Source organism: Peromyscus maniculatus, chromosome 9 (assembly GCF_049852395.1).
Source record: "Peromyscus maniculatus bairdii isolate BWxNUB_F1_BW_parent chromosome 9, HU_Pman_BW_mat_3.1, whole genome shotgun sequence".
NCBI lineage: Eukaryota > Metazoa > Chordata > Mammalia > Rodentia > Cricetidae > Peromyscus > Peromyscus maniculatus.
The window spans coordinates 30,636,076-30,663,033 of NC_134860.1; the positions used below are offsets into that span (position 1 = coordinate 30,636,076).

At 47.1% G+C, this 26,958-nt stretch overlaps 1 protein-coding gene and 1 long non-coding RNA gene across 8 annotated transcripts; one reads left to right on the top strand and one right to left on the bottom strand.

Moving 5' to 3' along the window:
• Positions 1-16: 16 nt before the first annotated feature.
• Positions 17-26,539, top strand: Fam3d (FAM3 metabolism regulating signaling molecule D). 6 transcript variants are annotated; one of them, XM_076544547.1, is made up of 10 exons: positions 17-299; positions 10,794-10,841; positions 12,975-13,082; positions 16,643-16,663; positions 18,725-18,842; positions 20,328-20,386; positions 21,888-21,938; positions 23,209-23,293; positions 24,844-24,970; positions 26,095-26,539. In XM_076544547.1, the coding sequence occupies exons 2-10, from the start codon at positions 10,829-10,831 to the stop codon at positions 26,182-26,184; spliced, it is 672 nt and encodes a 223-aa protein (XP_076400662.1). In that variant the 5' UTR covers positions 17-299; positions 10,794-10,828; the 3' UTR covers positions 26,185-26,539. The 6 variants fall into 6 exon arrangements, with proteins under 6 accessions (XP_076400662.1, XP_076400661.1, XP_015843733.1 ...); XM_076544546.1 differs by having other exon boundaries at positions 24-271; XM_015988247.3 differs by lacking the exon at positions 17-299 and adding an exon at positions 9,806-10,356.
• LOC143267278 (uncharacterized) lies at positions 2,143-10,065 on the bottom strand. 2 transcript variants are annotated; one of them, XR_013042258.1, is made up of 3 exons: positions 7,039-10,065; positions 5,841-6,590; positions 2,143-5,154 (listed from the first exon to the last, which is right to left on the bottom strand). It is a non-coding gene; the product is annotated as an uncharacterized LOC143267278 (long non-coding RNA). The 2 variants fall into 2 exon arrangements; XR_013042257.1 differs by having other exon boundaries at positions 5,841-6,321; positions 6,484-10,065.
• Positions 26,540-26,958: the final 419 nt, after the last annotated feature.

The window sequence follows — 26,958 nt, forward strand, 5'->3', positions numbered from 1 at the left end:
GAGGCACAGGGAGGGTTTATGGCAATCTGTTCCAAGCAGGCAGGGCAGACCATGGGCAGGGCTAAGGAGCAGCTGCCCTCCCAAGGAGCCCATGACCTGCCGTGTGACTTCCTCTGGGTAGCTGCATCCAGAGGAGGGCACCTACCGAGGGAAGGCCACAAGCCCTCCAAGAACCAGGAGGCAGCTCTGTCAGCAGCCAGGCCAGGCAGGCAGTTGGTTGGGCCAGGACTGAAGGCATCATCAGCTGATTCATCACCCCTTCTCCACCAAGGTAGGGAAGAGGGAGTCCTGAGCCTCAGGTGCGTACATCTCTGCCAGACTGGAGAGGGCTTTACATCTTGATCCACATTTTTTAAAGAATGATAGAAGCGGGGATGGGGAGTGGGGGGTGGAAAATAAAGAATAAGCATGCCTGGGAGGAAAGTAAGAGGAAAAGAAAAAGGAAACCGCATAACTGAAGAAATTTGTGAGACTACACTGAGGAGGGGAATGAATATACTTCATCTGAGAGGGTCTAGCCCAGCTGACAATCAGCCAAGGGGAAAGTTAGGTTAGCACTCAGCGCAGTTCATGCTGTGATTGATTAGTTATGCCTGCTGTGGGTACAAAGATAAGATCTAGGGTTCAAAAGCCTGGGATTTGAAAACCCACACTGTAGATATTACCCATTGACCGCAGAGAATCTCTGCATGTATTAATTCACCTGTGTATACGTGTTTTTAAAAGAGAAAAATATATTCTAGATGAACATCAAGTTCTACAAGTATTTGAATAATGAGTAAAGAGGCCAGGATGTTCCCTGGCCACAAATTTCATTTATCTCTGAAAAGATTGACCTGAAATGTTAGACAAAGGTACGTGGTCAGGAGAGATTTCCTAGCAATGCATTGTCAGGCTGATCCCTCTGCTAAGATCTGTTTTCCTCATCTGTGAAATGGGAGTGAAGGGCTGAATATCTCAGTTCAGTCCCTTCAGTTCTTGCCCATTAGACAGATATCTGTGGGAGGAATCGAAAAAGCACAGAACATAGCACCTACCAGCTGCATGCTAAATGTTCTCCGTGTGGTATCCTCTGTGAGGCCATTCCTCATTACTACTCCCACTCTGAAAATGGGGAGCCTAAGCACTGGGAGTCTTCATTCACCCAAGCAGAGTGGTTGCAAAGTCTGTGCCCTGGAACTATGCTACAGTGCCCGGTGATACAGCAGGGAGTGTCCCTGCAGATGGTTCACTCACAGAATATTTGTTGAGCACTTCCTGCAGGACAGGCAAATACATCACTGTTCTAGCAGAAAGCAAAAAAAACAACCTGCAAGGATCGTCATTATCAAATTTGGTCACATGCTGTACAGATGGCCTGGGAGTTAGGGATGGACTTCTCTCAAGAGGTTACATATGCTAAGGCAGTGTGGACTTAGAAGGTGGGAAGATTTGGCGGGGAAGGGGGGGGGGACTAGGGGCAGTGCAGGGAAGAGCAGAGAAGAGCTGGTGGTCCAAGGTGAGATCAGGTAGTGTTACACCCAGGTTGAGCACAGCTGCAGGGCAGAGTTTGGCTTCTGTGTGTCTGCTGATATGCACTGGAGGCTTGGCGCCTACTGTGTTGTAGTCATTTAAACAGTTCCTTCTGAGTTTATTGCCTTGTCTGCAAGTTGGCCCCAGATGCTTGCTCTATTCCAGTAGGAATTTGGGGATCTGCAGAGCGAAGAAGCCTAACCTCCTCATTGGCACTTACGCATTTTTCTATGGTGGAAGATATTCAAAGTCATGTCTTTTGTTTGTTTGTTTGTTTGTTTTTGTTTTTGTTTTTCGAGACAGGGTTTCTCTGCATAGTTTGGTGCTTGTCCTAGTCTCACTCTGTAAACCAGGCTGGCCTCGAACTCACAGAGATCCACCTGGCCCTCCAGAGCACTGGGATTAAAGGTGTGCACCACAACTGCCGGCTCAAAGTCGTGTCTTGACAACATTTTTTTAGTCTGAAGCTGCTACTCCTCCTGGGATGAAACCAGTTTGTCTAACAGAGGAGCTGATGTGACTTCAAGTGGACAGTGGACAGCCTGTAGGAGGGTTGCTCCTCAGAGAGGGACTTAGAAGCCAGGTGGGAACCTTCAGTTTCCTCCCCAGGGAGCAGCCGAGAGGCCAGCTCTGCCTTTTGGTCATCTGTGTCTTCTTAGGCCATTGTTTCATCGTCTGTACTTGCTTCGTCCTCTCTGTCTCCAAAGAACAGGTCATCTGTTTTATAGTAGATAAATTTAATCCATTCACTTGTTGGAATTCATGTTCTGGTTTATTTATTTATTTTTTTAAGATAAAGAATGGGGACATGAACATATCTCTTGAGGCTTGACTGATGAGGATTTGCAAGTCGATAGTGTAAAGCCCTCACCCTGGGGCTGGCAGGGAGCAGGTGACCACACAGGCTGGTACTCTTGTCAGCGCTCAGTGCCTACTATGTGTAGGCATTGTGCAAGGCACTGGGCTTTTAGAAATGACAAAATGCTATCTCAGCAAGTTCACAGTCCATCAAAATAGTCCCTCTGAAGACTGGGGGTAAAACGGGTGGTGGCACTGCAAGAGACATGCCGTGTTAGTCAGATTTCTGCCACTGTGACAGGGAAAATCAACTGAAAAGAAGATTTATTTGGGTCATGTTTTCACTTGGCTCTGATGCATCAGGGCCTATGTCGTGGCAGGGCATCATGGTGTGGAGTGCGCAGTGAAGAAAGTCATCATTTTATGATGACTAGAAAGCACAGAGGGAGAGCATAAGGTAGAGATTGGAGACAGTGTACCCTTCAAGGTCACACCTCCATGAACTACTTCTTTCAACTAGGTTCCACTTCTTAAAGTGTCCACTACTTCCTAATAACCCATTATGTTATGGACTTAATAGATGAATCCAGTCCTAAGGTTAGAACCCTCGTGGTCCAGTCACCCCCATAGTGATTGGATCTGAACCTCTAAACACTGCTGCCTTCAACACATGAGCTTTTGGAGGGTATCTCACAGGCAAACCAGAACAGGTAGGTGCAGATCAATACCAGCAACTATCATAAAATGACAGGTGATGCACGTGGGGGTCGACTCTGCATCCAGCACGGCACTGAGCACTTAAATACAACTTTGCATGGTGGGTCTTAGCCCCATTTTACAGGTGAACTACTGAAGCAACCTTTAGAAAAGGCAACCTTCCAAAGGTGGAAAGGCTTGGAATGGTAGTGACAGAATTTTTGACTGGGAAGTCTTTGCAAAGGAGGCTACATTCCACAAAGTCTAGGGCCCCAAGCAAACAGAACTGAAGGCAGCTATGGCGGACAACACTACAGAAGAGCAGTCGTGTGGTGGAAGGAGTAGAGTCAACACAGTCTGCCTACAGGAACCACGCCCAGGACTTAGATTTTCCCATAGGTACTCCTCCAGCGAAGGGGGCAGTGGAAAGGTGGCTTCATTAGAGATGACATCAGGAAGGAAGCTGTTGTTGAAGACACAGGGAGTTGGCCTCATTCTTTCAGCCCTATGATCAAACTTTGGAGGGGAAGAGACAGGATGGGAGTTTAACTTGAAACTTTCTCACCTATGTAAGTGGGAAAACCCTTGTATTTTAGGCAGGAATCTTGCATGTCAATGAGGAACAAATAAAAGACATACACTGGCATGTGAACAGAAAGTCTGGGGATGGCTGATATATTGCTAGGACTCTGTCTCCATGTTGCCTTATCCTCCAGCAAGCTGTCCCTACAGGGTAGGAAAAATGTCCTCAAAACCTCTAGTTATGAGTCATATGGACTCCAGATCCCAAGAAAAAGGCAGCTTTTCTTTGTTGGAATGTCTTTGGAAAGCTCAGATCTTGGCCTGGGTCACCTTCCCATGGATGATCTCATGTCTGTGATCAAAAGATGTCATGCCCTCTCTTCATCAAAGCCTGGGCCATATGGCCATCCTGGAGTCATAGGGTCAACTCTATCCAAAAGAACAGAAGGCACAGGTCTTTTTCCAAATGATAGTCAGAATGCTCACCAGTAAAATAGAGAATGGACTCTGGGTGTTAGACAGTTCCCCATGGCAACAGATGCCTGCTCCCACTTGTACAATCCCTACCTTACTTAACTAGTTACAGCAGTAATGGATAGCAATGTTACTATGTTAGCCATTCTACTTAACTGACACTGGGCAAGTTGCTTAACCTTTCTGGGTTACAATTTCTCACTGGTAAAAATATAGGTCATAAACAAGAATCCTGACAAAATTGTTGGGAAGTTAAGTGGTGACATGGAGCTCAAAGTTGGCAGAACAATTGTGCTTATTAGAATCAGTGTTGTGATTATTTATTCTTTGGTCAGATATCTCGGTCATATAGCTTTCTAGATGAAACATATCCAAACACATTCCCAAGAGGCAGCCAACTTGAATTATCAGAGTTTTGGATCTGCCTCTGATAGAAACCAAATTACCTACAAATGAGTACATTTATTCATGCTTGACCTACTTGACCTTCTTGAAATGACTCAAGTTCTCAGCAAGCCTGCTGTAACCAGGAAATGAACTGACAGTACAGGTAGCCCCACCATAATCCAACTGGTATTCTGATGATCCCACCCAGATTTTCAGCAAAGAGAATTCTGGTGACTCAAACTGCTTACCTGAAGATGTCCAGGGCCTTGAAGTTAACCCCGCTCTCTCAGCCAATTGAGGGAAAGAGAAGGGCTATGTGGTAAGATATATTACACTTTTCTCTAGCTGCTCTGTGAGTATCTGGGCAACTCCATTGCCCATTCATCATTCAGAAATGATCTAGTTCTGGGCTCACAGGGTGCTGGCAAAGTTGAGGGTATGTGCGGCATTCCCAGAGATGAGAGCAGGGGCCCTGTTGCATTACCTCCACTTGTCCCTTGAGAAGCACATCCTTTGAATGGACTGCTGCATCTGGGTGCATCCTTGTACTTAATATCCGTTAAGCTAGGCATGATGGGCATGTACAGACAAGAAAACAGGTTGAGAGAGGACTGTGCCTGCAATACCACGGTGAAGGCCACAGCAGGCTGCCTCTTGTCTCATTATTAACCACTCCGCATTATAGACTCCGGCTCCTGGGCCACTTAGTTTTACAGGAGTGAATGGGACTCAGGCAATCATCTTACTGAGGACCTCCCTGGGCAGCTGTGGGGAGAAGAGAGGGAGCACTGAGGAAAGCATATCAGACCATGACCTCTGTCAGATATACTGAAAGGAATGACCTCCTAAAACTTCACTACATAAAGATACAAGCAGCTCGCCATCAAAGTGAACAGGTTTTCATGGATCTGTCTCCTGGACTGGCCTGCCAGTCAGGAGGATGAAGATGGAAACAGAGCCTTAGAAACTTCCTCTTATCCCAAGCACACCTCCCATCTCCATCACCTAGGTGAGCCACACCTCAGGTCGGGGAGCTCCCAGGCCCATGTGCACCTTTAGCTAACAGAACTACACTAGATAACAAACTAGCTAACTAGGTCCACAGACACCTTAGCACCTCTTTCTTAAAGCTTTGTTAGCACATATCCACATCCACTCATTTACATGTCTACAGTCTCCATCCTGATCAAGTAGCAAGACTAAATTGTTGTCTCTGGGAACAAACAGCCTAGAAAGCCCAAAATATTTCCAATCTGACCCAACCTACAATAACTAATGAGGCACGGGGGCTCCTAGGGGGGATGGTGGCACATGCCTGCAATCCCAGCCTCCAGAGGTTGAGGCAGGGGGATTGAAATACCAGCCTAGGCTGTGTATAGAGTTTGAGGCCAATCTGAGACCATCTTAAATTTAAAGAAGAAAAAGTGGGGTCCTGGCACAGACTATCTCACCTGAAATCTTTTCTTCTTCTGACTCTTAGCTACATGACCTGATCACTCTGTGACTCAGTTTCCTCAGAGTCTTCATTGATCTGTTGTAGGATTAAATTTGTTAAAATAATTCAAGGGTACACAGTGCCTAGTACAGAGTATTTGTCATCTTATCCTGGGAAATGCCCCAGGAACTGGGAGAGTAAAATCTCTTCAATAAATAGGGGCTGGAGAGAGGACTCAACACACAGCAGGCAGCTTACAGCTTCCTGTAACTCCTGCCCCAAGGGATCTGACACCCTCTTCTGGCCTCCCCATGCATTCTCACACACAAGCACAAAAACACAATGATACATAATGCCTTAGTTATGGTTTTTATTGCTGTGATAACATACTGCAATCAAAAGCAACTTGGGGAGGAAAGAGTTTATTTCATCTCATAACTCAAATCGCACTCCATCACTAAGGGAAGCCAGGGCAAAACCTCAAGCAGGGCAGGAACCTGAAGGCAGAAACAAAAGCAGAGGCCATAGAGGGGTGCTGCACATTGACTTGTTTGCACATGACTTTCTCAGCCTGCTTTGCTATGCACCCCAGGACTGTCCGCCCATGGGTGACATCTCCCCCATCAATCACTAAGCAAGAAAAAGGCCCAGAGGCTTACCTACAAGCCAGTCTTATGGAGGTATTTTCTCAATCATGGTTCTCTCTTCTCAGACATGTCTAGATTTGTGTCAAGTTGATAAAAAACCAAGCATTTTTAAAATTTCTCTACAAGACAATAGCAAGGACAGGGTATTATGGGAATAATAAGCGATTTCCTTCCTAAATAAATGTCACTGGGACAAATTGTTCTCACCAGCAGTCTTATTGTTTATGGATTTATTCACTGCATATCTCATCATCAATAATTTCCTGTAAATATCAGTGCATTGGGAGAAGGACTATCCAGGAAAGAATGGTGGCCTCATGCAGGCTATTATTCAGGGTGGACAGAGGTGATTAGAAAATGAAGTATATGGACAACTGGGCCTGGGCCGAGCTTCCTACAGGATCAGCATATGTCCCTCAGTCCCTTAAGAGTCTTAGTTTGCACTCTCAATCCTGTTTCCACCTTGCTCCCATCTTCCTCCCCATGAGCTGTGTCCCCCAGATGCTATCATTGCCCCAGCAAGACTTCCATGTCCCAAAGTGTTCATCCCTAGCAATGAAGCCCCACCTGGCAGGGATGGGAGAACAGGTAGAATCTCCTGCAAGGACAGTGATCTGCAGCCTCTGTGACTCACTCAGTCTGTGAAATGTCCAAGAATGATGTGGAAATAACCAGGACATAAATTTTCAGAAGCCAAGTGGGTTCTAAAGTCCAGATATGTCCTCTGGGTAGTCTAGCTTGATGGGGAAATGGTAGAAGATAAAAAGAAGGAAGCCATTGGGTGCAGGGAGAAGGCCAGTTTGCAGAAAGCCCTCTCCTTCATTCTCAGCACACCTTCCACATGCCTGGTGCCAGCACTGGGCCATGAATAAAGACTGTCTAGAGGAGCTGCAGGCAGCAGGGGAGCTGGCCAAAAGCTCGGGCCAACCATGGAGCAGTCCAAGTACTTTAATAGAGGGTCCTTGTGATGGCAGAAAGGCTCCAAGAGTCAGGATTTAACAAGTGAAGTTCTCACTTCGTTAGTGATGGTGATGAGATGCTCTGACTTGACTACTCCTTGATAGTTCATCCTCAGCCTAGGGAGAGGCTCTCCTTTCTCTGTCCACCTCACCTCTAGGTAGGTTGTGGTTGGGCTGAAAATCACCTGTGTACAGAGAGCTCAGGAAACAGGAAGAAACTGACATCCTGGATCCTGCGGAGCCTTTCAGAACTGTGGCGATAGAGATTGGGGGTTTAGGGTAGAGCTTAGTATTAAAGCATATGTTTGGCATGCTCAGTGTCCTCGGTTTAACGCCTAACACTGTAAAGAAATAAGGGCAAGGAAATGTCACAAGCAGCCGGCAGAGATGCTGTGGTGATACCTTGGTTCCACAAAGAATAAACATCCCTGTGGGAATAATGCCAAGGAGAAACACAAACAGAGCTGAAGAAGTGAGCCCTGTAAGCAAGACAGCATGGTGCTCGCTCTCAGGCCAGCACAGCCCTCTAGACAGGTTGACCTGCTGCTGGCCCACGTTCACAACAGGCATCAGCCCTTTTTCAAAGCTCCAAGAGCTGTATCTAATGAGCCACATGCAGCAAGCCCACGTGTGCCTGACCTAGATGCAGCCTCTTTCTCGGCATCACAAGTTGGCACTGTTTAACTCTTCTGTGACCAGGCCTTCACACTGGCCCCACCAGCCCAGACTTATAGAAGCATCTCTTAGCACCTCTCTCCTGACCTCTATATACCCATCAGTAAAGTTTCAGATTGGTCTTGTTTGAGTCACATGCTAACTTCAAAAGCAATCACAAAGGACATAACAAGGCCCCATGTGGCAGGGAAGCGTGATGAATGTGCCTCAATCTAGAACAACTTGCAGTCACAGAAGACTTCCCAGGGAAAATAGTTTTTACCATAAGCAATTGAGTAAGATTGTTCCAGACTAGACTCTTAGTAACAGTGTTCACACAAAAGACCAGTAAGGGCAAACAAAGTTCAAGGGTGCTTTCGAGTGTGACTTATAACAGTCATCCCCCTGTCTGGTGCCCAGCCCGGCTTCACACTGATTCTCAGAAAGTGCTTCAGGAATAAAATCCACAATATGCTGTGTGGTCTCTATGAACTTCCACCTCCTTCTCCATGTGGTAGTGGGATCATCCTACCCTTCCAGGACTATGCAGGGTTCAGTTCATCCCATCTCTGAATATATATTGAGCACTCCTCAATGTTCTTGTAGCTCTGGGCCTGCAGGACACAAGGCCTTCTGGAGAGAAGGTGTTTGAGGCTCCTAAATTGATCTGGAGGCAGAAATCAGCAGAGAGTGTGGGAAGGGCAGGACAGCAGGAGAGGCCCAGGACATGGAGGTGCTGGTGGCTCTTGGTCAGGGAGGAAAGGCACAGCTCTCAGCAGCTCAGGCCCTCCTCCCAACCCTTCTTGTATTCCCTCCCCCACACCTTTCCTACCTGCTAGGTATCTAGGCCACCCAGGCCTGGCTGCTTCTAGAACAAGGAGACCTTTCCCCTGCACCTCTGCAACCTGAATGACCAGTTGTGATAAGGAGAAAATGCTTTCCCTCCCTGGGTTACCTGTTCCTGGTATCTTTCCCCTCCCTACAACCCCTCACCTTTATCAGCAGACCAGTCCTAACCTTTGGCCCCACCCGAACGCCTGGCACACTAGAGACTCCGGAGACGGAGGAGCTCCTCGGGTGTCAGGTGGGCAGCCAGGGACTCAAGCAGGAGGGACGTTAGGCTGGAGAGCCCATGGCCAAGGCACGACTGCCCTGCTGCTCCCCACCCCAGCCCTGAAGCCAGCTCCTGCCAAGCTTGGTTGCCCAGCCAGTCTTCTGTGCCCTGGCCCTCTCTTCTCCTCTAAACATTGCCTGGTTCTTCCATATCTCGAGGATCCACTAAGACTCCTTGCTCTTCCCTCTGCCTCCTCCATATCCTTATCACCTTCCATCTCTGCTTCTGCCTCATTATTTTTCCTTCCTCAGTCCACTCCACCCGAATGGGTCAGCTCTGTTTCTTTGCACACTCTGCTACTATTCATGCCTGACCTATTCCAGCCCCACCCTTCTACCCTTTCTGCCCAACATGTACATGGTACTGGGCACAGAATGTCCTTCAGTTCTCATGTGGAAGCCCCTGGGCTACAAGTCACATTCCTAAGGACCCCTTGTCATTATGATACACCTTTTTTATCTGAAAACAAAGTTGTCATTTGAATCTGAGGGAAGCTAAAGGGTCTACAGAAGCTTTCTTCAGAGGAGATATGGGAGGAAGAAGGGGAGACTACTCAGAAGACCTGGGGGAAGGTAGAGCAGTAGGTGCCCTCCACTGGAGGTTTCCATAGCTGTAACCATTGTTTAAATGTTAGTACATCCATGAAGACACCAGGGAGGCCAGAGATGCTTGACCTGATGCAGAAGGGCGTTAGAGCCCTGTGCTGTGTAGCCCCGGCTCACCAAAAAGAGCCTTTGGCAGTTGGACATTGGAGACTGTTGAGTGATGTCTGTTAAAATAGAGTCTTGGGAGAATGAAAATTCTAGGGGGGAAGGGGAGGAGGGCAATGAAATCACAACAGACTTAAAAGCCACTTGCTCCAGGCCTAACACCACCACCCAGCCCTCCCCTCTAATTACCCCTGGCCTCCAGGAAGCTTTCAAAGTTACCACATTCCTGGCAACTGTCCAGTGCCTGAGGGCAACACAGGGTGTGGGAAGGATGACCCAGACCCTGCCTGGGAAGCAAAAGAGAAGAAAATTCTGGTTTAAGCTCTCTTCGGAAACAGAAAGTACTAGAAGTGGGACCCTGAGGGGATGCAGGGGACCCGGTAGCTGCAGCTATGTGTCCAAATCCCTCCTCTCACCTCTCCTGCTGAGTGCCCTTGGGCTTAACCACGTGAGCTGCCCTTACTAGTCCCTGAAAAGATTCTTTTCTCATACAGTGCCGCCTGGCTTGCCTGCAGGATGCCAGGCTAGGCTACTCATGTCTCTATACCTCAACCAAAGTCACTTGTGCTTGTTCCCTATGCTTTTGCTGGCTTGACAGCCCTGGGTGGGTGGGCAGTCAGGCAGGAATGGGGAAGAGCTGGAGAAAGGGAGGAAGGCAGGAAGAGGGGCGGGAATGAAGGTGAATCAAGTCTTCCAAGATCCACTTTGTGATCTCTGCTTTCACTGGGGGCCTGAGGGAGGGAGGCACAAGGCAGGGGGAGAAAAAGCTGCTCCCCTGCTCAGGAAAGACAAGGAGAACCCAAGCCAAAGGATTCCAGATGCCGGACTCAGTTTCAGTACCCTCCCTGATCTTCAGTTTGTAATTGGACTTTCTTCCCTCCACAGGTTAACGCCAACTCCAAGCCATTCTCCTTGGCAGGATGAGAGTGGCAGGTAGGATAGTGCTCTAAGTTCGCTTCTCTATTATCAGTGTGCACCCGTCCCAGCCTGGGGGTGATTCAGTGTCTCCTGTCAAAGGTCCCCAGGAATGCCAGGAGGACAGCATGCAGGAGAGCCTGGGAGACCCCTCTGGGTGTTGTGTCCAACCTTTGGACAGTGTGACATAACATTGTCATCTACAAAGCCCACACTTTAGAACCACTAACGAGTTACTTAAATAAGTAAACAAACAACTAAATAAATAATAAGTGTTGTGTGTATTGTGCATATGTGTGCACAGGTATGAGTAGAGGTCAGAGGTCAATGTCAGATGTTTTCTTGTCAATCTCTACCATATTTTTTGAGACAAGGTCTCTCACTGAACTTGGAGTTCTCCAGATACGGAGCCCCTGGGATCTGCCTGTCTCTGCCCCCCTCTCCGCTTCTGCAGAGGATACAGACACACAGCCCAGCACTGGCTCTGACATATGCTTGGGTCCTTATGCTGTTACTTTACCCACTGAGCCATCTCTCCATTCATTAAAAAAAAAAAAAATCTTTAAATGATTTTAAGTTTATGATTTTTGTGTTGGGTCACAGTCGTAGCCTCTCCTAGGCTGCCTGTGTCCTTAGGACACACCTACAGGCTGAAGGAGCTAAACAGCTACTGCCCAGTGGCCCCATCTGCCTGGATTCCCAGCTTAGAAACACCTGGCTCTGGCCAGAAGTCAGACCACGTACCATCCTCAAGGAGGGCTGTTTCAGGGCGCTCATACCACAGGCAGCACAGTAAAGCAGAAGTCTTCAGAGCACACCCTCAAATGGACCCCTCTGTACAGGCATTGAAATGGGAGTGTGTGCAATACACATGCCCCACTTATCCTCTCGGGTAACTATGAGAAAGCATGGCACCTGATTTGGGGTCACCTTTCTTGCCTGGGTTCCAAACCTCACTTCTACCAAGTGGTCATGGGAAACATGCGGCTTCAGGTTCCTCATCTGTGAAGTAATACATTAGCAAGCACAAACATTTAATGGGAGCATGGATGGAGACGGTCTACCTTAAAGCTGTCAGTGTAGTACCTGGCACAGAATGAGTGGACTGGGGCCTGAGAAGAATTCTGCTTTGCAAGAATTCTTCTGTACCAGAAGATAAGGAGTATCCCCCAAACCAAATAAAATAATGTGGTTACTCTTTCTGATCCTTGCAAGGGATGGGTTCTTGGTTCCTTTCCCAGGTAAGGGATTGCTCCCTAGTGATAGGAGCCAGAGTCTGTGAGGCAGGAGAGGCTGGGGAGCAATGCCTATTCAGAAACTGCTGAACAAGTCCACTGTGTGATTATTTGTGGTGGCTTTGAGATGATTAAAAATATCGAAGACATGCCCAGCTCCCCAAGCCACCAGAATACTACCTACTACTATGACTATAATACCAATAAACTAGGCCATTCATCTACCCATCCATCCATCTATCCACCCACTCATCCATTCTTCTACTCATTCATTATCTATCCATCTATCCACCCACCTGCCATTCCATCCATCCATCTGTTTTTCTTTCATTCATCAAATACTTATTAGTACATGTTCTGTATACAAAATAAAACTCTGGCCTTCAAGGAAGTCACATTTCAGCAAATAGAGTCAAGTAATAACCAAGTAGTGTGATGATGGTATTTGCAAAGAAACAAGATGATGTGAGAGAGGCTAAATGGGGGGTGGGGTGGAGGCCAGGGACCTCAAGGTAAGAGCATTGCCATATTTACTCTTTGGAACTGACAGACTTTAGCTCAGAGAGCATGAACTCCTGCACATAGTTCAGACTCCATGATACATCTCTGTGGGTTCTCTCTAGAAAGCTAACTAAAGCCCAAGGAAGAGCACTTTCAACTCATTAACAATGGCTATTTGGAAAATGCTCACAAAATCTAATCATATGATCTCACTGTCCTACCCCAGCATGGACTCTTATGGACTCAGCACATAGTCTCACAGTGTGGACATGACCTGTACCTACAACAGAGGGATTTCATAGTGGTATTGTTGCTGGAATTTGGCAAGAACTCACATGGACTTTCCACTTGGCTTTGCACTGCAGCCTCCTGTTGGGGTGTGGCGCATGATCTGGCAGAGTCTCTCTACTTGCAGGTCTCATTCGCATCGTGGCCTTCATCTTCACCCTGGTTGCCCTGTGGGTCTTTCTCCGCAGCTACATCAGTTTCAGCAGGAAAACCATTCGTCTGCCGCGCTGGCTGGGTAAGTGGAGCTCATGGCCCATAATCTGCAGACCAGGGATAGGGCAATGAACTCCTCTCTTCTGGAGTGACCCAAGAGCCAGACAGATGTGCTGAGCTGTGCACTGGCATTGTGCACTGCCAGGAAGTCTGAAGCCATGGGAACACAGAAGTGTTCCAAGGCCCTTGTCTAAGGAAGGACAGAGGAAGGAAAGAAGGAAGTGAAGAAGAAATAATACTGTCTGAGTTTTGAGTGAAGAAGAAATGATACTATCTGAGTTATGAATGGCTTCTCCTACCTGCTGTTCCCTCTGCTTTAAACCCTCTCTGTGCAGGGCCTGCATGACTGCTTCATCTCACCTTCAGCTCTGTGCTCAAACATTATCACTCAAAGGTCTTCCATGACCTTCTCAGCTCCAGCTGTAGCCTGTCCCCTTCATTTACCTCTTCCATGTCAGCCTATTTCTTTCCAAACACCACCTTCTTGTAATTTGTTTCCCTAGTTACTGCCTGACTCCACCTCCTAGAATATAACTTTCCTGAACACAAGGATATTGTGGCTATGGCAATGCCAATAAGTATTTGATGAGTGAAAGAAAAATGGATGGATGGATGGATCAATGGATGGATGAGTGGATTTGTAGGTGGGTGGATAAATGAATAGAAAAATAAATAGTTGAATGGATGGTTACATTATGGTGCACAGGTAGATGAATAGGTAGACAAAATGAAAGGGTGGATGTATAGGTGAATGGATAGGTAAGTGAATGAATAGATGAGTGGGTGAGTAGATAGATGGTGGATAGAAGGACAGGGGGTGGGAAGATCAATGACTGAAAGGATAGATGAATAGAATGACAGGTGGGTAAGTGGAAGGATCATTAAGTAAATGGATAGGTGAACTGATGAATGGATAAAATGGCAAGTAGGTTGATGAGTTAGTGGGTAGATAGGTAAGTAAATGGATAGATGTGTGGGTAGGTGAATGAATGATTGGAGAAGTAAGTAGATGGGTAATTTCTTACTGTTTTACCTACTCAGTCTCATTTAAGATGCACAAATACCCTCAGAGAGTGGTTTTTGATATGGTTGTATAATAGACTCAAGCATGATTTGTGGCATGGTTTCATGTGTGTTCTGAGAAAATAGAAAGTCAAGGAGACTTTTGAAACTAACCCAAGTTCTCCCTTAGAGATGTCAGAACAGAGATGGTGCCTGGGTATATATATTCAAATCCTTTGAAGAAAGAAGGGAAGGGGTGTATGTTCTTAGATTTGTCTTCTGGGAAACTGAGAACCACTACCATTGACAGAGTTCAAAATGATCTCCAAGGACCAAAATGGCTCCCAACTTCCCAAGACACTAAGAAAACAGGAACCCCATTTTAGCACAACTCCGAGGTGGAGGGTTTGGATAGCCTTGTGCCATCTGCCTCTTGTCAGCTGAGACACAGAGCCCACACTGAGACTTCATTTATATAGACACTTAGTTGCTGCCATGTCCCTGATCCAAAGATACTTACTGCTTCTACAGACCATTGATGGATTTTGCTGCCTGCTGACCTCAAGGAGATGTGAACCAGGCTATTTTCAGGAGGGTCAAAGTGTCTCATACAGGACAGAGCCACAGTCAGAATGCAGTAGGTAATGCTTGTCGAGATTTCATCCAGTAACTGAACCTTTCAAAGCTCAATTACCTGGGAGCTAACAAACCAGTAACTCCAACTCACAAGCATCAGGCCGTAAGCTCTGCATAGGATCACAGGGAACCCAAAATAAGGAAGAGGTGACCCCTGCTAACGGTCTAAGACAGAGAAACAGACTTCGTTACAATGCTCCCAAAAAACAGCAGTGCATTCCCCTAACTCAGAGTCTGCAGAAATGCAGGAGGTATGCCCAGTGAGGAAAACAGACAGAAACCCATCAGCTGCCCAGACTCATGGGCCAACTTCCCCTCATTTCACGGGCTCCTGCCCTGGGGGACATACCCCTATTTTATGATTTTATGTGCTAATACTAAAGCCTATATATAACAGAACAAATATATCTTATCACTATTATACAGAAAGATGATAATAACTGGTTTCCTTCATAATCCAATCCGGTTTATTTTATGCACTTAATAACTTGAGCTCTGCTGGAGAAGAAAGTGCTAAGTATCCCAAGGGAGTGAGGATGGACTACTCTGAGAAGCTCACCGGCTTTGCCAGGCCACCAAGGCCCACAGTACAAGGATGTGGAGATTAAGAACTCCAGGCTTACCTGGAAAACTAGGCAGGAGACACAAAATCAACTCTAAATAGTTTCAGTATAACAGTGTCTCTTAAGTCTCTTCATTGAGAAGTCAGGTAGAGTTGGTTCCAGGAGTACCACAAAGCCCCAGGGCCCATCTTACTCTGTACCCTTGGATGTGCTGTGTTTGGAAAACAGTCCCACGTAGCCCAGCTTGGCCTCAAAGGGAGAATGATAGCTTCTGATCCTCCTGCCTTTGCCTCCTGAGTGCTGGGATCACAGATCGGCACCACTGCACCTGGCCTATGGGATGCTAGAAGTTGAACCCAGGGCTTTGTGAATGCTAGGCAAGTACTCTACCAATTGAGCCATATCCCCAGTCCCCTAGGTACTGCCTTCCTTCAATGGGGTAGAAGCTACACTCATGGTCAGCTTCTCTCTAGGACACATGATGGCTACCAGCTGTCCAGATGGCCATATTAGAACTGAAAAAGGCACTTCTTCACACACACACACACACACACACACACACACACACACACACACACACACCAACACCAAGGGAATACATTAACACAGAGAAGAGCTCTGTCTCCAGAGGATGGATGGTATTGTGGTTGGCTCAGCCTTGGTTGTTTGCTGGGATAGGACTCAGAAAAGGCATACTCCTTCCCAGACATTTTTGTGTTTTCTGAAGGAACCTGCTCTCTAGGACCCATTACAGTATGGTGGACACCTGACCTAGAAACCCAGAAAGAACTAGGACAAAGTGAGACAAGATACCAGGCAGTAACCAGGATCCCTCAGGCCTAGCACAGATAGGCCTTCAAGAAAGAGATGACCCAGGGGCCACAGCACCAGCGGCAGCACAATTCTGTCCTTCACTGAGATCCTCAGGGTCTCACTGGATCCTCTCCACAGCCCAGTGAAGATGGATGTGATGCCTTCTATGTGCTGTCAAGTAAACTGAGCCACATAGTGCTTAAATATCACACCCACCAAACACACAGGGTTAAGGCTCATTCTCCAGGTTTCTCACAGCATAGCACAACTTGATTTTAAACATGAATAATTTGTGTCTGTACATATGTATGTTTATGCATGTGTGTTGAATATGCATTTATGTACATGTATGTGCCTGTGCATGCATGAGTGTACATGCATATGCACCAATTTATGAATGGGTGGCAGCAGCAAGTAAGAGAAAGCTCCCAGATGTAACAGGAGAGCTAATTCCCATCAGTGGAACCACATCAAAGTGTGTGTTCCCACTGCCCAGCCCTCAGCCCCCTCCTCCTCCTGCAAGAAGCCTAAGTACCTTTTCACTAACCAGATTCTTTCTCTCAAACAGGGGTGCCCTCCAAGGAGATCCGTGAGTATCTACACAGCCCCATCCCCTCATCTGTCCTCAGGCAGGATGTCCCAAGGTCTCTATTCCCAGTGCTGCAGGCCCCAGAGAAACACAGGTGTCCAGAGTCTTCCTAGCCCACTCCTCTGTGACAGTGGTGTCAGAAGCAGGAGCAGGGTGGCCCCTCTCAGCCATTCAGACCAGTAGGAAGGTGGCTCAATGCTTTCCCTTCTGCAATTCCTTCTGGGTAGTCTAGACCAGAGGGCTCCCTGTCTCTTCGAGAATTTCACCCTGTTGTGAGCCAGAATTGAAAGAAGGCTTCAGCAAGGACCAGGGCTCCCAAGGAACAAAGAAGGTAGAGGCAGAGAGCATGGATGCTACTGACGTTAGCTCGGGTTGAGCCAGATGATGCATTCTGTCCTCGCAGGCATCTCATATAAAGCTAACACACCCCCATGCGTGTTCCATGAGTGTTTCCCTTTATAGGTAGGAAAACAGGCTCAGGAGAGTGAAATCTAAGGCCAAACAGCTGTAGTGATAAGTAAGGGAGTTAAACACACCCATCCCGCTAGTCCAGAGACCATCTCCCCAACATCTTTTTTTGCATAAGGCCTCCCTGTCAAGTCCCTCAACCCCTAACCCAGCATGGTAACTCCAAAGAGAGCTGAGCTTCAGGGTTAGGATTTTATTGACTAAAGAAGGCATGAGAGCACAATGCATACAGCATTGCAGAAAGCCAACTACAAGAATGAAGATAAACCATTTTACCCTTGATCTTACCCCTCTGAAGCCCCCTTAGTCCAATTCTGAACCAGACCAAAGAGCTATGACATCTTGCAGATATTGTCTACTGAGAGGAATAGAAAACTCAAGCATATATGCTATATTCTACCCTTCCCGATCCCATGGCAGACATTACTAGTCAATTCCCACATCCTCACTCTCCAAACCCATAGCCAGCTTCAAGAGTTTTATCATTAAACCTTTCACAGTAGGTCCAAACTGACATTTAAGAGAAAGCCTTCTGGGGGCTGGAGAGATGGCACAGAGGTTAAGAGCACTGGCTGCTCTTCCAGAGGTCCTGAGTTCAATTCTCAGCAACCACATGGTGGCTCCCAACCATTTATAATGAAATCTGGTGTCCTCTTCTGGCATGCAGGCATACATGCCAGCAGAACATTATATATATAATAAATAAATAAACCTTTAGGGAGAGAGAGAGAGAGAGAGAGAGAGAGAGAGAGAGAGAGAGAGAGAGGAGAGAGAGAGAGAGAGACTGCTAGTCCACTCTGATTGGAACCAACTTCCTGACTTGACAATGACAAAAATAATTGGAGAAGCTTCTAGCAAAGCTACATAGCAGATTGGTGAAAGAGCAGTTTATAGTTCCTGATATTCTCCCTCAACACACACACACACACACACACACACACACACACACACACACACACACACAGTGCTCCTGGCAGTACCCAGAGCAATGGCACCAGGGTTCAGAACAGCCATGGAGACAGCCCCTTCAGCAAGCAGATCCTGGCTTCCCTGAGATCTTCCCTTGGGCATCACTTTCCTTCATGCAGCAGCCTGATAGTGGAGGCTGGATGGACAGGAAATCATTTCCAGAAAAGCTTGCCTAAGCTGTCCTATTGACACAGAGCTTGTCGGACTTAGCTGCAGTTGGCCAAGCAAGTCCTGGGAATTCCAGCTGTGGTCCCTGGAGCCTAGACTCTTCCCTGACAATGAGGGCCAGGAAGACCCACAGCTTGCTATCTTACTATCCATATCATCCTTCCCAGCCCAAAGCCAAGCCAATGGGCTCCATATTCAGCCTATGAAGAAGGACCAAAGCCCAGGCACAGAATCTACTGGGGTCATCCAGCAAGGGACGTGCCAGGCTCTCAGCAAGCTCTGCAGAAGCAGCCTCTCTTAGAAAGCCCTCACATTAATTCTGGGGTGGCCAGACCCTCAACCAGAGTGCTGTATATTTGGATGCTGTTGGTGGAGGCTCTACAGTGCCCAATGAAGAACAGAACCCTAAGGCCCAGCCCCCTCCCCCGATATGAGAACTCTGTGTTACCTTCCCAGGTACCCCGAAGACCAAGTGTGGGCTCAGCAAGCCCTGCCTAGACAACTTCTTCGCATTTAAAATCAGCAGTGGGGCTGCCAATGTCGTGGGCCCCTCTATGTGCTTTGAAAATGAAATGTAAGTACCCAGGGTGGCTGTGTTTCTTTGCTTACATTCATTCATTCATCCATTTGAAAAGTCCTGTCAGGGCAGGCCTGTGAGGAAGCCCATGCCTTTCCCAGGTCACCTTGGACACCAGGTATGTGTCACAAACAGCGGTCAGCCGCAGAGCTCCCAGCTCAGCCGTCCTTGCTGTTGTCCACTTCCTTTCCCTGCACAGGTGGCTGAGCTGTTGTTGTCCCTGCTGTTAAAAAACAAAAACAAAACAAAAAACAAAAAACCAGTGAGGCTCTGTCAGGGTCACCTGCCAAGCTGAAGGCAGGTCTGTCTAACAGACAAGTTGCTGGACTTCTGGTGTAAGGGATGCCCTGTGGGGGAAATCTATGAACCTCTTCCAAGCCTCAACAGTTATGTTTATCCTGCCATGGAGAACAGATGGGTCTTTCCAACACGATGCTGAGCCTATACACAATTTGCTTAGGCAAAACAGGGTCAGTACTGGTCTGTGTAGTTGAAGCCAGAGGTTCAGGGTGAGCAGGATCAAGGAGCTCAAACTGACATCAAGTTTGCGCTCACCTCATCCTTGACTCTGTTTTCTCCTATTGGCTGTTTTTCCTCAACCGAAAATGGGACTTCTCTGTGAATGAAGGCGGCTGCCACACATTGTGACAAATTCACACCACCTTAGCGCCTCACCAGGATGAGAGCATTCCCACACTGGTTCCTTGCTGCCTTGGGAGTGGAAAAATACCATCATCCTGAGAAAGGGGAGAACACAGAATGTGGAGGTTGAGCTGGTGGGAACCCAATCATTCTAGGATGGCAAAATTTCTCCAGTCTCTACTTTCTTGACTCCTGGGGTGGGAGAGCACCCTACCCTAGCATCTCAAAATCCCAGACAGAAACTCTGCCTCTTTATCTGTGCAGACTGGCCCAAATGTGCCATGGACTAATGGGCTACCACACAAACAACATAGCCCACCACAGCCTTCTGGAAGAAATCCTACAGCCCAAGCCACTACAGGTGTTTCCCAGTGTGTAGGGAGTCTTTCTCTCTCCTACCAGTCAGCTCCCGAATCACTACATGGGGACTTATTATTAATTATGAAAGCTTGGCCAATAGCTTAGGCTTGTTTCTAAAAGCTCTTATAACCCAAATTAACCCATATCTTTTAATCTATGTTCTTTTATGTGGCTCAGTTATTTTTACTTTGTATAAAGTCAATGCTGCTTGCTCTATATCCCTGGCATTTCCTCATGACTCTGCCCTTCTTCCCAGAATCCTCTCTGCCCCAAAAATCCTGCCTAACTATTGGCCATTTAGCTTTTTATTAAACCAATTACAGTGGCTATCTTTACACAGTATAATCAAATATCTCGAAACACTAATGCCTTTGGCCTGGGCCCCATGGGTAAGCCTTCTCAAGGTCTCGTCACAAAAGCAGAGCATTCCTTCTGCTCCTGGGAATACTAGCCTATTTTACTTTCTTTCTTCATCTGCAGTATCATGAGTCCAGTGAGAAACAACGTGGGTAGAGGCCTGAACATTGCTCTGGTGAATGGTAAGTGGCCAGTGTCACACCTGAGACCCAGGAAAGGGACCTGCCACCTGTTGGGTCATCCTGTAGAACTCAGGATAAGGCAAGGCTGGATTGGGAGAGCAGCAGATCAGACAGGCCTGATCACCTAGGCTCCTGCCGAAGAGTTCACTGCTGTGAACCATGGCTCCACCCTCAAGGCCACTCCAGCTTAGACCAACACACATGAAGCCACAGTGCACACAGTGGCAGAGTGAGATCACATGCTGATTACATATCACTCTTCATTCCACAAGTATGAATGCAATCTAGCATGAGCCAGGCCCTGGCTTCATGATCCCTATGGGTACCACAGTAAGGGAACGGTGATGCAACACGTGAGGCAAGTGTAATCACAGAAGGTTCCAGAGCAGAGGATGGTCAACTGCAGTTTTAAAAAAAAAAAACAGCAAGGAGAAAAGGAGACACCCCTTCGAGGCAGCAGGGAAGGGAAGAGAGAAGAAAGGTTCCAGACTGGGACTTCCTGTCTGGCCTATCACAAAGCCATCATGTTGAGCATATACTTTATACAACTTGAACCCAGATCTGGCCGACTCCAGCTGGCAGCCTCCTTGGACTGCAGTGTCTCTAGGCAGGTGTATAGATCTGGGCTTCAGGCTCCTCATACATAGTAATTAGCCATAGTTAAACATGGCTGGTTCCTAACCTCTCACTGTGCAGTTTCCTTCGAGAAACAGTTCAGACTATGCTGCTCACCTCTACCCTGACTCTAGAAACTCACAAATAAGCATACTCACAGAGACACATGGCCCCTTCTAAAGACCCCATGTAAAGCCCCATACGGCTCTGAGGCTGCAAGGGTTTTTCAGGTGAGCCTGCTCCTATTTACAGGAAGATTTGCCACTAGCCATGGCAAGTGCGCCATCGCCAAACCCTCTGCAATACTACCATCTAGTGGTAAAGGTTGAGACCAGTGGCTTTCCTCCAGATCACCAAGGGTATTTGCCCAAAAACCCCAAAAGCAATCCAGACCCCAGAAATCTGAGGACCATTTATATCTGAAAATCCCACAGCCTCCAAAAGTTGGAAGATTTGGCTTGCAGATTTCCCACTTATGTGAGAACAGTTATAAACATGCCACTATTATAATTTTGCAGAAGATATATCTAGTACACTTACTGTTTTAGATATATTCCATTTCAAACTAACAGCCCATTGAATTTATGCAAAAATTAAGGGTAAAATGCTGACTCATGTGTGAGCAGCTGTCATGGCAGAATACAGATTCTGAGTGGCTATATTCTGTTATGCTCTGGGTGTTCAGCCAGTATGTTCTACCTCTCAAATCAGCCCCAGCCCAGAAAGTATTAGGCCCCTATTGTGCCCCTGATGACCTTCACAAGATCCAGTTTCATTCAGTTCTCACTCTGGTTTTAAGCTTTACAGTACCCATGGGCCAGATTCAGCAAAATGACAAGCAAGATGACTCATGATATGGGAAGTAATAACTCTCTCTTTTCACTAGGAACTACAGGACAGGTGCTGAGAAAGGGCAGCTTTGACATGTACTCTGGAGGTAGGCACCTCTGTTGGCACTGAGGTCATGGTGGTGAGCTCCTTCCTGTGGAATGGTCACTTGTAAATGCAAGGATGGGAAGGTTGAGGGTTGTTCTGCTTTAGACCCCTTCCTAGGGTCTGAGTTAGACTCAGGCACAGATCCTTAGAAGAGGGTTTGAGTGGCTTATTTAGAAGCTGGTTTCAAGAAATGCCCATGGTGCGTCAAGCAGTAAGACAGAAGAAAAATGAAGCCAGCTGGGGAATTGGAGAGCTGTTGCACACCGCCTTGGATGTAGCCCAGGGGATATGCTTGAAGCACTGGTGGTTCTTCACTTCCTAACAATTTTGACTCTGAGAGGTGCCCTCTTCTCCATCTCTCTGAAGATGTTGCTTCTCCAAATAGATGAGTTTTGGTTTATTTTTTTAAATCTCTGTGCATATATATGGTTGACTGTTAGGACATCACCGCCCCCTTGCCTTAGCACAACAGGCAGAGGAGGTCTCCTTGGGCTGGAATCCATGCATCTGAGTTCCATGAACAGCTTGGCTGATAGTTTGATGTGCTATATTCACAGTTTTTAAATTCTTAACCACTTTGAAATCAATGGCCTTGCATTTTTATTTTGCACTGGACTCCACAAATTATGTATCCAGTTCTGCTAACAATTTATAATTCCATTTAAAGGCATGTATTGTATGCCCCAGATTATCACATGTAAATTTCACAAAGATGCCATAAGCAGAGCTATTGCTCATCCTTGTCAGAAGACCCCAGAGAGCTGTTTGAGACAGAGCCCCATGTAGCCCAGGGGGACTTCAAACTCATTATGTAACCAAGGATGAACAGCAGCCTAGACTGTCTGTGGTCATTTAGAAGATGCCATGAGGCCTTGGACAGTAGAGATCTATGAAGTTCTGATCCTCCTGTCTCTACCTCCCAAGTGCTGGGACTGCAGGTGTATGCCATCACACTAGGTCAAACTCAGACCTTTGTGCATGTCAGGCAAGTGAGCTACAGCCTCGCCCCATACCCAGGGCACTTAAAATGCTAATGTCTAGTCACATGAATCCAGGTCACATGAATGAAGTCCCCTTATTGTGTTCTCACATTTTCCTGCCCTCGGATAAATGCTGCAGGAAACACTACACCCATTGTATTGCCTCCATCTGACTTCTGAGCTTCCCATCAGCCTGGCCCAGGTCCTCCCTGGGTCATTAGGGTAGAAGAGAATAAGAATCCAGCAGCATTTCTCCTAAAGACCAGTGCCTTTCTTTTCTTCCTCTCCCAGAACCCAAACTCCTGATGAACTTCCTTGAAGAAATTCCAGATAGCACACTGGTGCTGGTGGCCTCCTATGATGACCCAGGCACCAAGTAAGTGGGAAATGTCACCTCCACATGGTGATGCAAACCAAATACTTCATACCTGAACACACTCTCCTACTCTTCTGAAAGCCCCGCCCTCCAGCTAATTATCCCGAGAAAAGAATTGGGGAAGTCTGGGAAATAATGTTGTGGGTGGTATGCTGTGACCTACATTGCAATGACGGCAAAGTCTCCCCATCCAATAGCCACTGGCTGGTTACAGAAATTATAGCATGATGACACATCATATGTGCATATAAGAAGACACATTGCATTGCAAATGATGGTGTGCAAAAATATTAATGACTTGCAAGAATGTTCACTATCTTAGTGTTCTGTTGCTCTGAAGAGACACCATGACCACAGCAACTTTTATAATAGAAAGCATTTGACTGGTGCTGGCTTACAGTTTCAGAGGTTTAGTCCACTATCATTGTGTCAGGGAGCATAGCAGAGACAGGCAGGCATGGTCCTGGAGAAGTAGCTGAGAGCTACATCCTATTCTGCAGGTAGAAAGAGGGAGAGAATGAGATTGAGCCTGGCATGGGCTTTTGAAATCTCAAAGCCCATCCCCAGTGACACACTTCCTCTAGCAAAGCCACACTTCTTAATTCATATAATCCTTTCAAATAGTTCCACCGTCTGTGACCAAGCATTCAAGTATATGAGCCTCCCAGAGACCTTCTTATTCAAACCACGACACTCGCCCTCTAGAGCTGAGTGAGCAAAATAAATACATGCATTCATTAGGCTAGTGAGGTGGCTGAATGGATAATGAGCTTTCTGAGTAAGAGTGGAGAGTTGAGTTCAAATTCCCAGAACCAACATCAATAATAGGCAGACATAGTAGCCAGCCTGTAATTCTAGCCTCTGAAAGCAAGACAAAGGATTATCAGAGCAAGCAGGCTAGCCAAGCTAGCCAAATCAGTGATCTCTGTGTTTGATTGAGAAACCCTGACTCAAAAGAATAAATTAAAAGAGTGATGAAAAATATTCTCCATATCAGCCTTGGTCCACCACATATACACATGCATATGCACATATATACATGTGTGTCCATACACATGCGATCATACATGTACAAATACATGAGAACAAGAAAAAATCTACTTGGCTACATAGCTTGTTATGACTCACTGTATGGACCCATTAGAATCAGATCATTTAGTAAATGCCTTAGCCAGCTTGGCTTGTGTGAACACACTCTTGGTGTTCACTCACTGAATCAGTGTGATTGCCTAACAGCACGTCTCTCAGAACGGATCCCAGTGTTAACCTCGTGGCCATGTTGACATGTTTATGATGATTTCCACAAGGGAGAAGGGTAGACCCACCTTTAAGTTAGTCCTTCTCAATGTCCTGTGTTCTCTGCAAACAGAGTAGCACTGTCCAAACCCCTCTCCAGCCCCCATCCCAATCCAGTGGTTGGAGAGCCTCAGAAGGCAGGTGTTATGTGTGCAGGTGGAGAGTGAGGGAGATAATTGGGAGCCTCACCCTGTTCCCACTCCCTCATCCATGTCCCTCAGTCTCACCCCCCTGTTCTCTCTGGTCCTCTGCAGAATGAATGACAAAATCAGGATGATCTTCTCCAACATGGGGAGTTCCTATGCAAATCAGCTGGGCTTCCGGGACAGCTGGGTCTTCTTAGGTGCCAAAGACCTCAAGAATAAAAGCCCCTTTGAGCAGGTGGGTTCCTGGCTGCCCCTGTCTGAGTGAGGGCTAAGTGAACAAAGAGTTACAGGGGTGGAAGGACAGTCACTCCTGTAGGCTATATCATTGGTCAGAAACACCACACAGAACCATCAGGGAGGGCCATCAGGGTAGAGCAAAGCTGCTCGTCTCATGGAGGCCAGCGAGCAGAGAGCAAATGTCCAGGCTAGTAGCTTCTCCTTTTTCCTTTTATCCAGGCCCCTGACCTGAGGATAGGATGGCTTGGATTAGTAACTGCCCCTTTCACTAATCCTCTCTGAAAATACTCATACTTTATAGACCTCCTAGCCACTTCTCAGCCCAGCCAATGCGTAATCAAATTAACCATCACCCATATTTAGAAATTAGTCCTAGTTCAAGAGAGACTAACCTAGGAGAAGAAAGGAGAGAATATCCATGACCTCTGGGTGAGAATGCAGGGCCTGGACTGGGCACTAGCACACACAGAGGAGTCAGGACACTGAGCAGAGCTAAGCTGCACTGGTCAGACAGGGACTCTTTCTTCCTCCTTGTTGGAAAGGGTCCAGATCCATCAAAAGCAGATGGCCATACAGCAAGGCCCCAAAGATATCCTATGTTGCCATACTGGTAACACATTAGAGAAATCACATAAAGAATTTCCAAACTGCGGGAAACATACACAGTGACATTTTCTCTCTATGCCTCAGTTTCCTGCACAGTAGAATGGAACCATAACAGTATGCACTTCCCAGGGCTGCTGTGTACATTAAATACATAAGGCAGCTTGCGATAGTGCCAGGCATGAAGCTGATGCTCAATAATTGCTAGGATTCTTCTTTTCCGTGCTTTTATTATTGTGATTTGGGACTTAAATGAGGTTAGTGGGGGCTTTGGAGAAGGGTGACAGCTCTCCAACTCTCCCGATCCTTGGTGCCTCCATGGGGCATAATAGGCTCCAACCCTGTTTCTGAGACCTCAAGCAAGCTGTGGTTCTTCTCTGAGCTTCTTGCCCTATCTGTAAATAGAGGCTATAGCAGAGGTAAGAGAGCCCTCCGAGTGTTGAGGGTCAGTGCAAATGCTTTTTCATTAGACCTAGACAGCCTTGCCCACTGTCTGAAACATTTCTTTTCTCTCCCTAGTTCTTAAAGAACAATCCAGAAACAAACAAATATGAAGGATGGCCGGAGTTACTAGAGCTGGAGGGTTGTGTGCCACGGAAGGTATTTTAGGGTGGCCATGGCCCTTCTGAGCCAGGGAGCCAAAGAAATGCCCAACTGACCTGAGAGCAGAGCCCAGGATTGCTGGATTTGTGCTGATAGGAGCTGACTAGGAGGAAGAAAGGGAGAAGCCATATGAGATGTGCTGACCATCCTCCCACTCAATGTGACTTACTTCCTCTCTGAGGAAACAACAGCCTCCCAGTACCCCACAAGGACCAGCTTGGAGATGGGCAGCTGCACAGGGCCTGTGGAACCAGCTGTGAGTGAAACAAGTGAGACCTTCCAAGACTGTCTGTGGTTGTTTCCAGAAGGACTGGCTGCCTCCACTTGAGCAGGATTAAATTCTATTTTTGCTGAATTTGAACTTTCCAGCCTCTCAAAGTGCTGTGGTTCTCCCTGGGATTGTACAGGTCTAGTCTCAGCATGGGTTCTGGATCTGGATAGGTAGGGGTAGCTCATCTGGCAGCTGGAATGGAGCCTGGTTTCCTGGAATTTCACAAAATGCCAGGCACAAAAAAACTTGGTTCTCAAGATGGACAGGAGCAGGAAAGCCTAGGAGACAGGATACGCAGACCATCATCGTGATGTGCTCTTTTAAGACAAGCCAGAGGTGACCCAAAGCTGGAGAAAAGGAGGAAGGAAACAGATCTAAGGCAGGGAGATTCTTACTTCTGCCTGGCTTTGGAGTTCCCAGAGGCAGAATCTGAAACAAGCACTTGGGAACAGGCATTGTGTCTGGGGAAAGGGACAGCCTCTGAACAGTGGGGGATTCCTCCCAGACCC